General features: G+C 37.0%; 2 protein-coding genes across 9 annotated transcripts in view; both read right to left on the bottom strand.

Annotated features, from left to right (window-relative positions):
• LOC119568386 (chromodomain-helicase-DNA-binding protein 1-like) overlaps positions 1-4825 on the bottom strand; it is a 38385-nt gene extending 33560 nt beyond the window's left edge. For 7 of the 8 annotated variants that reach the window (XM_037916862.1, XM_037916866.1, XM_037916865.1 and 4 more), the window contains exon 1: positions 4225-4825. In XM_037916862.1, coding sequence (XP_037772790.1) covers positions 4225-4233 — 9 coding nt within the window. In that variant the 5' untranslated portion in view covers positions 4234-4825. The remainder of the gene's footprint in view (positions 1-4224) is intronic. The other variant, XM_037916870.1, reaches the window with a different exon arrangement.
• Positions 4826-4944: 119 nt separating this feature from the next.
• The window catches only part of LOC119568388 (28S ribosomal protein S11, mitochondrial-like), an 11500-nt gene continuing 6444 nt past the window's right edge, over positions 4945-10000 (bottom strand). Inside the window, exon 5 of the mRNA XM_037916873.1 lies at positions 4945-5401. Coding sequence (XP_037772801.1) covers positions 5291-5401 — 111 coding nt within the window. The 3' untranslated portion in view covers positions 4945-5290. The remainder of the gene's footprint in view (positions 5402-10000) is intronic.

Below are 10000 nucleotides of genomic sequence, written 5' to 3'. Positions count from 1 at the left end.
GGGGGCAGGAATCTTGTGCACCTACTAGCAGGTTTCTCTGTTTATGATATTGAGTCCACTTCTGCCTATCTGGACTGTGATTTATGTGCCATTCCTGTGTTCATGCTTATAATTTCTTGACATACACAACACAAGTTTCTGCTTTTGCTTTTGTAGTTGCCAAAGTAGATGGTTGTGTTGTTTAAATCTTGCACCATTTACCACTAGGTAAACTTTAAAAATCTTGATAATGAAGCAATGATGTTTAGCATTCACTAGGGAGACTTGTTATCAAATCAAAACTTTTTAAGGAAATACACTTTCAAGAGCCACAGCAAGAAAAAAAGAACTGAATTGTACTATTATATTTAATAATAATTATCTGCCACATCAGTATCTAAGGTCATTCGCAGCATACTCAAAATATGGTAATTGGGTCGAGCTTGGGGGTGAAGCACTCAGGAAATTCCAATTATTTGTAAAACAATATTTGCTTAAAACAAGTAAATGTGCAAATATCAAGGTTGCATACTCATCAAGTTTGTGGAGAAAAGGGTAGAAATAAATTAACAATGAGGATACATGGACAGAAGATGGGGATGAAGAGAAAGAAAAGGAAAGGATGAGAAGAGAGACCACACAAAGTTCTTTGAGGCAAGGGCCGAGGTCCAAGGCAGGGTTGATCATTGACATTGAGCTTGTCTCCATCTCTTAAGGCCCCCACCATGACAACAATGAGCAAGGGGTTGGGAGGGTGAACTGTAAACTAACAATTAGAGCTGCCAAGACTATGTGCTCACATGCATTTTTGGCTGGTGTAAAAATAGCTTTGCAGTATTCAGCATGAAAAGTAAAACGGATTGACTTTAATATGTATATTTTTCCAAGTTTGCTACACGTTGTCTTCCTCCAACATACTTTTCATTATTATTTATTATACAAATGCAGACCTTGGTATGAAGATCTCATTTAGCCATCAGACCTATGCACTGAAGAGGGAAAAAGGGAGAAAAGGATGAAGATGAGAGACAAATGGAGAAATACAAAAGGCAGAAAGGAAGGAAGAAATTATATAAAAATAAAATTATGTGCAACATGGAAAGAAAAGTAATAATTTGGTACTTGCTGTTACATATACAAGAAATATTTTCCAGGTACTTGTTTACTTTGTTAATATATAGTATTGCCTGTCCTTCCAGTTTCTTAAAATATATAAATCAAAAGAATTTGTACTCTCCTGGCTTCTGGCACTATGCTTGAATGATCAGTTATTTTTAGTCTGAAGAAGTATGCACCACATTCCTACCGTGTAAATTGAAATGTTCATGTTCTGGACTTCTAAGGTCAGACTACCTATAACAAATCTGATTTTCATGACCTTTCATGTTACCATAATTTATACATGTTGGGATTTTTGGTATGTGCATAAGTGCCATGATGCACCGGTCCCCTTTTCCAAGGACATATATGGTGCCACGCATGCTATGGTACCAACACAATCTCCCAGGAGAGAGGGTGTTCATGTCGGGAAACCACCCAGCAGCATTGGGTTAAATAGTTCCATTTGTAATGTGGATTTCTATGCAACTATTTTTTGTTTACTTAATGTCATTAATGATTCCACCACAATTTATCTGCTTAGAATGAATTATGTATTTTGTTTAATTAGTAAACCATTTTTTCCTAATAGGAAGGAAGACTTTAGTGAATTCCTCTACTAGTACACCCAATGAGCTCTCAGGACGATTTTAATGATGCTCCATCCAACCCACTGGAAATTTGCCAGTAAAGTACATGAACTCTTTAGAATACACGTGTGTGTAGTTTTTTTTATTGCTTGGCACACAGACCACATATTGCTAGGTTAAGATCTTCAGTCATATTTGTAAAATTCTTATTTTGTTAGCATTGATAAGTTGCGACATAGACATTCTCATGGTATGCAGTAATTGCAAAGGGAAAATCACAGGATTTTTTCTTATTCTTGTTAAGACAGGATATAGTGTTCGCGGATTTTTTCTTATTCTTGTTACTTAACCCATTGCCGACAGGTGGCATGTACGTATATGACATGGCATGGCAGGACCATCTGCCGGGGGCACGTACGCACATGCCATAGAGTATGCATGGACATGCCATGTTTTTTTTTTTTTTTTGTTACGATCACGGCAAAAGATTTTTTTTTTGCCTGTGAAAGTGTGATTAAGTCGGTTCTAACACTCTCATTTTTACCATGCAACAAACAAAAAAAAATGCAACCGACAATTTCAACTCCATGATGCCACACACTGCTTATTTTTTTTCGAACTATAGACCGAATAATGATCAACTATGGAGTCTATATAACAACAAAAATGCCCTTCAGTCTCGATTTATCAGGAAGTTTGGCAAGTAGAGACTGTAAAAAATAATGAAAATTGAAAATACAACATTTTCGTAGCATTACGAAGAAACGGCATGGGATGCTGGTATTTGGCATGAGTGGTCGCGCATGCTCGGGCGACGATATAAGCCCCCAGCAGTGAGGCCCAGGCCACTATGAATGCTACCCGTCAATTATGGGTTTAGACAGGATATAGTGTTCGCAGATTTTTTCTTATTCTTGTTACTTAAGACAGGATATAGTGTTCGAGGATTTTTTTTTCTGAGGACTGAAATGTCTAGAGTAAATATCATTGTGTTGTAGGTCTCAGATTATGTACATTTCATTCATTGCTGTAAGGTATGAACAAAAATGTTTACAAGTGTAAAACAAATTTTTGTATTCACAAGCAAGGTAACTGCAGGATTTTTTTTTCTCTATTTACGTAAGACAGATGTAGTTTAATTTATATAATATATATATATATATATATATATATATATATATATATATATATATATATATATATATATATATATATAAAGGACTGAAATATCTACAGTAAATATAATATGTTATAGGTCTAAGATTATGTACATTACATTCATTACGGTATGTTCAGCAAGGTAAGATTTGAGGTCGCTCTGGATACTACAATGATTTCCCTGAAATTTACCGAGCTGCTATTTCAAATAATGTTACTATTCTGTCATTGGAGTGTAAAACAAATTTTAGTACTTACAAATAAAGTTACTACAGAAATGCTATTATATATATATATATATATATATATATATATATATATATATATATATATATATATATATATATATATATATATATATATATATATATATATATATATATATATATATATAGATAGATAGATAAAAAAAAACATTTATAAAAGCATCAATCATGTAATCTAAAGTACAAACTAGTACTACAAAGAAAAAAATAAATGTATAAATATAACAAACCAAATATTGCATAATAATCACAAGTCTTTCTATACCATACGTGAAGTACTACTACATAAAAGGCAAGATGAAATCATCACTACATACAATAAAAAAGCTAATAGGGTCTTTACATGTACAAACAAGCTATTACTATCTATGACTTGGAATGTTAAAGAGTTGATGATAATTGCAACAAGAATAAGACTTTGCATAGTATATAATGGAAATACTAGTCAAGAATATTAGTTTCCCTTTTCACCACTTTCTTGTAAAAGAAAATCTGAGAATCTCAAAGAAATTGAAAATTACAATAAAAAAATACTTTAGACAAACAGCTTAAAGATCAACCCTAGACTCGTACACCTATGATACATTACAAGTTTCGTCGTATGCAATGCGTTGACAAAATAATTACTATTTCAAATCTTATCTAAAATGTACCTTAGTCTAAGTATAATCATTTGAACTTAATGGCCTTATATCAATCATGCTAGTCTATTACAAAGTCAAAATATACAAAAGACAGTAAAAATTCACTTAATTGGCTATGCACTCGCAGTCAACTATTGAAGAAAATAGTAAACAAATGACCAAAAACACACTAAATCTCATCAATTCTTGAACTCAAGTCCCCAGCTATGGGGTCTGGACCCTAATCATGACTCCATCTCCCTGTGGTTGATCCCCAAATACACCAAAACGTCAAAAATATCCGAAATTCACTAGCACCTAGTGGGGGAAAACACAAGAAAATGCGGTAAACTTGTAAAATAATCACACTAAAGTACGAGATTCCATACGGAAAGCAGAGTCCCAAAAAGAGTAAAAAATGTATAAATACAACCCTTGCTGCCCCTGCACGTGAATGCTAGCTTAACCGACGTAAACAGAAATCAGCTGATGTAAACAAACGCCACTGACCTCCCTCATCCTTAGCCGGCTCAGGGGAAGTCCCTCGCCAAGATCCGAGAAGTCTCCACTCCTCTTCCTCTATTTTTTCTAATTCCACACGATATTTTCTAGTGAATTCACAGTTAATATGCAATTTAACATTAAATAGTATGCGTTCACAGGTCACTAGAGCCGCCTGGGGCCAGTGCGGGCCTTCGCAAGCTCCGAGTTACGTGCTCGTCAAAGATGGCTGCCGGTCGGCCATTTTACGGCCTGCTCGTCCCTGAGGCTGAGTCGTAATTTCCGTTTCATCGGATTTTCGCCGCTTTCCTTAACGCTCGCTTTTCCAACGATAAAACACCACGATCACTACATTATTAAGCAACACTTGCAATAGTACACAGGTAGCTGCGTGTGCGGATGACGTGGAAATTTAGAGATTTTCACGGAGGTTTTCAGGCCGTGGCAGAGCTAAGTCCGTCAGCCATGTTCCCACTATACTACCCACAATCCTCAGCGCGATGACGTCGTCCCGGCTCCAGCCTTCAAAAACAACTAACTCACACCAAGGCTCCAATAGGGACAACATAAACTAAAAACAATAATGCACAACAGCAAAAGCAAGGAGAGAACTAATAAGGTCCGAATAAACGCTAATAATATGGAGGGTATGGATGATCCTGTCGTGTATGTATTATTTTCCCCTTCACTCTCACCCCCCAATAAACGGGAATGGAAAATGAAATATAGTTTGTAATAAATACTTTTATTTATACGAAAATTATTAACAAAAGAACTGTACATGGAAATTCTTTTATCTAAATGCATCTATCACGCGAAATTGGAAAATAATGCAGTTAGTAATCAGCCAGTGTAATAATATTCCTTAGAATCATTATCAAACTGTCCCCCCTCCCCTCCCCCCAATTAGCATCCTCCTCTCTCTCCCTCCTTCCTTCCGGATGGGAGACACGAAGGAAATGGGGGAAAGGTAAGGGATGGGAAAAAATTCTCTTGACATGTTCGGCCAAAATATATACAACTTAGGGAATAAAAGTGTAGAAATATAAATGGCAACAATGGAACTCCTTGCAAACTACAGCTTCTTGGCTTTCCGAGGGCGTGGGGAATTATTCCAGATGATGGGCGTACAGTCGGTGATGGACACCACGTTGAGCCCGCCCATGGTCACGCCCTTCACAGCAGACTGGAAAGAGAAAAAAGGTGAAACGTAAAACAAACTCAAATAAAAATTCAGAAGAAAAAACAGATGAAAACTGAACAAGGGGGCTAGACAAAAAAAATGGTTTTTTACCCACAAGCCAAATTATATCAAAAACAAAAATCAAAAGGTATAAAATACAAAAATATTTAAATATTCCCACTAGTTAAACTAGACAAGAACATGTAGAAAGTCTGACTTCACAAAATGACAATGTATATGTACATTCGAAGCAAAGCTATATGTAAAGCTCTCATACAAACACAACATTCGTTATGTATATGTATACCCATCACCTTGTAGCTAGCATTTTGTTATGTTATATAATACATAACATATATAGTGCGTAGGCATGAAGGTGTGGGTGGAAGAGGGCGGCAGGGAAAATGAGCAAATTTAGTCTGATATTAGATTAGTGAAAGGCTGGTGGTCTAGTGAAATGCATGCTGGCTGACAACAGACTATGTCCAGTTGGCAAAATCCTAACATTACCTACTAATGATGGAAATGGAGTGTTATGTTATGAATGGAAGATTGTACTAATAGTTTTGGGATGAGGGAATTGATAAATTAAAGATTTACTTGTTTACTTCTCTAGGCGTAACCTTTCCCAAAATAGTAATGCACAAAAGGTGTCCAAAAATTTAGTCTATCCAATACACATTAGTGATGTACAACATTTTATGAAAAAACAAATTGGCATTGAGTACTGAAGAGGGTCTTGAAATATAAATCTAAAGACCATCTATTTATAAGTCCAATGGATGCTACATGGAACAAAATAGGCATGTGGGTACTGGAAATAGCTAATGAGAATCTAGCAGCTGATGTATGGCATGATTTGGTACAAATGCTTGTTATGTCAAATGTGCATAAACCAAGACATTGCAGATGCAATTTGAGCAGGTTACAAGGTACGATGGCTAGAAAGTGGACAATCCCCAAATCCAAAAGTGTGTGTATGCATGTTTATCTCACATGCTCAACTGTACACTTGACCAGAGGTTCCACCACTGACATACCTGGGTATATCAAGATATGCTGGGTATGCCACAACGAGCTAGTGTCACAATGGTACATAAGGGGATGTATAACAGTCACTGGGTATGTCACTTAAGATGTATGGATACTTTTCATGTGAATGATGAACAGAAGTATTCTTAGTTAAAGTAATGAGTAGTGGGTGTTAAACTGTGGGGTATTCACTGCAGTTTCAGGTCATGAAGGCATGGTATGGTTATGTATGATTAATTACTATTAATGTAGAACATAGTCACTTAAAATTTGGGCAGTGCATGTGTAGGGGGTGGAAGGGTCTTTTTCAGGAAGTGCTTGGGTTTATCGGTGGGGAATTTTGCAAAATGAGAAAAAGTCCCAGAGTGGTGCCATGCCACATGCCTAGGGTATTCTTCAATCATATATTCTAGAGTAGTGGTTCTCAACCTTTTCCACTCTGTGGCCCCTGACCAATATATAATTTTTATGGCCCCAGTCAGTGACTACTTGTCTTTCCAAATTCAATTATTACTAGTTATGTATATGTAATGCAAGATAAAAGTAATTTGATTTCAATGTCAATATTTTTATATTACTTCTGGGATGCCCTGCTCTAGAGTATATAGAGTATCTGCATGGAATTTATGGTTAGACCTGGGTCTAATATTTTACCCTAATTATAGTGAAAAAATACCACATGCTTCAGGCAAGGAGGGGGAAGTACAAATCAGGAGAGGAGAATCAGTGAGGGAAGATATGGCAAGGAGGAAAACCAAGGCTGAAGGGAGGACATATATACATTATATATATATATAATTATATATATATATATATATACATTATATATATATATATATATATATACATTATATATATATATATATATACATTATATATATATATATAAAATGTATATATAAATTCACGAAGGATAATCAAGACGGTAACAGTTTATGTATATGTACCTAAGCAGTAGGCCTACAGATTGGGAAGGGATAAAAGTTCTAATCTCATCCAATCTATAGTGAAGGTGAAATTTTACAAGAAACCTTTGGTCAATGCTAAGGATTTGACTAACATTCTGAAACAAAATTTCAAAATACTTTTACCACTAAATGCAAGCCATTTCCTTCCATGTAGTTATTCAAAATGGTAGTTGCTCATGAAAAAGGTGGAACCTGTCTTACAGTATTAGCATGGTGCAACATGCCTACATGACATCTACCCATAAGTTGTTTCACTATTTTCCTTACAGTATAAATGCCCTGGTTGAACAAGAAAAGTGGGATGTGGGGGGATCTTACTACATGATGGGAGCACTGGCTAATAATATCAAAATAAGGAGAAAATGTTACTTGGTGGAAAAATGGTCTAATATCAAAATAAGGAGTGAGAAAATGTTACTTGGTGGAAAAATGGTCAAGATGAAGATATAACACAACATTGCAGGGGAAAGGGTAGTTCAGTCGAAAAAAAAAATAATAATAATATAAATAAAAAGGCTTTCTACTTGAAGTCTACTTGAAATAAAAAACAATTATGGTGAATAATTATACATTTATACCTAATACACCCATATATAAACATGGCATCTGTCCAACAAGTACTTCCAATATGGGGGAAAAAAATCAATACAAAAGAAATGTATAAAGAGTATATATATGTTCCAGTATATAAAAGCAGTCTATGAGACATTCTAAGATTTGTGATTTCCCGGATGAAGTTATTATTATGTTTCAACTACAAATAATCATCAGGAAAAGGACACAAAACAATTTATAACAATCACACACTCACACACAAAATGGTTGATACACAGGAGCATTTTGGTAAGCTTTTATGATAAGAGGTATACCAAAACATCAATGCCGAAGTAGAAGTCACTGACAAGAAGACATCAATAACTGTTTGAACACCTTGTGGTTTGAGAGGGAATATACAAGTACATGTCCAAGGACCACTGCAAGATGAAGGGGGAAGGAGGGGGGGGGGGGTGATAAGAAGAAAAGGGTGGCTAGGTCTTGGGGATAGGGGGGTGAAGGTTGGAGCAAGAAAGGATGAAGATAAGACAAAGAGGGATGGAGGGGCTAAGAGAGAGAGGGATAGAGAATGGAGGGTGTGGAGCAGCATGGGGATTGAAAGTTGTCGAGTAGCATGGAGGAAGTAGGAAAATGAGGAGGATGAGGATAAGGATGAGGATGCATGAAATGAGAAGTATGAAAAGAAGGGAGGAGGAGGAAGTATGAAAAGAAGGGAGGAGGAGGAAGTAGGAAAAGAAGGAAGAGGGGGAAGCATGAAAAGAAGGAAGAGGGGGAAGCATGAAAAGAAGGAAGAGGAGGAGGAGGAAGTATGAAAAGGAGGGAAGAGGAAGTATGAAAAGGAAAGGAAGAGGAAGTAAGAAAAGAAGGAAAGGAAGAGGAAGTATGAAAAGAAGGAAGAGGAGGAAGTATGAAAAAAGAAGAGGTGCAAGTATAATAGAAGGAAAAGTAGTATGGAAAAAAGGAAGAGAAGGAAATATTTAAAAAAAACATGAAAAAGTATGAAGAGGAGGAAGAAGTATGAGAAGAAAAATGGAAAGAGGAGGACAATGAAAAAGAGGAAAGATAAAACCATGTATGAAGGACAAAGAAGGGGGGGGGGGGGTTAATAGGTGTATGGGGGAAGGGGTTGGGAAAGATTGTGGAGGGGGAAATAAAAAGGTATAGACTGAAAAGGTAAGACGTGTTGGAGTAGAGAAAATTAAAAGGAATAGGAAGAGTAAGACGGAGTAACAGGACTAAGTGTAAGAGTAATATCATCATCACTAACGGTATGCTCATGTTTGAGCAGCCGTGGACCTCTCCATCCTTCGCCATATGATTAAGAATAAATAGGAGTAAGAGCAAGAGGAGTAAATAGGAGTAAGAGCAAAAGGAGTAAATAGGAGTAAGAGCAAGAGGACTAAATAGGAGTACGAGCAAGAGGAGTAAATAGGAGTAAGAGCAAAAGGAGTAAATAGGAGTAAGAGCAAGAGGAGTAAATAGGAGTAAGAGCAAGAGGAGTAAATAGGAGTAAATAGGAAGAGGAGCAAGAGGAGTAAATAGGAAGAGGAGCAAGAGGAGTAAATAGGAAGAGGAGCAAGAGGAGTAAATAGGAAGAGGAGCAAGAGGAGTAAATAGGAAGGAAGAACTAGGACCAGTGAGGAGAATGGAGAAGGGAGGGAAGGAAGAGGAGAATCAGTGAGGAAAAATAAGGAGGCAAGGAGGAAAACCAAGGATGAAGGGAGGACAAATGAAGGAAGAGAGGGAGGAAGGAAAAAAAGAGAGAGGGAGGGAGGGAAGAGGAGAAAGAAAGAGGAGAGGGATGGAAGAGGAGAAAAGAGGAAGAGAGAAGGGAGAGAGGAAGAGAGAAGGGAGGGAGGAAGGGAGGGAGAGAGAAAGAGAGAAGGAGAGGGAGAAAGAGGGAAGAGGGGGAGGGAGGAGAAAGAGGAAAGAGAGGGAGGGAGGGAGGGAGGGAGGGAGAAAGAGGGAATAGAGAGGGGAGGGAGGGAGAAAGAGGGAATAGAGAGGGGAGGGAGGGAGAAAGAGGGAATAGAGAGGGGAGGGAGGG

The sequence above is a fragment of the Penaeus monodon genome, chromosome 43 (assembly GCF_015228065.2).
Source record: "Penaeus monodon isolate SGIC_2016 chromosome 43, NSTDA_Pmon_1, whole genome shotgun sequence".
Taxonomy (NCBI): domain Eukaryota; kingdom Metazoa; phylum Arthropoda; class Malacostraca; order Decapoda; family Penaeidae; genus Penaeus; species Penaeus monodon.
The sequence above is the reverse complement of the archived record's forward strand: the minus strand, read 5'-3'. Positions and strand labels throughout refer to the sequence as shown.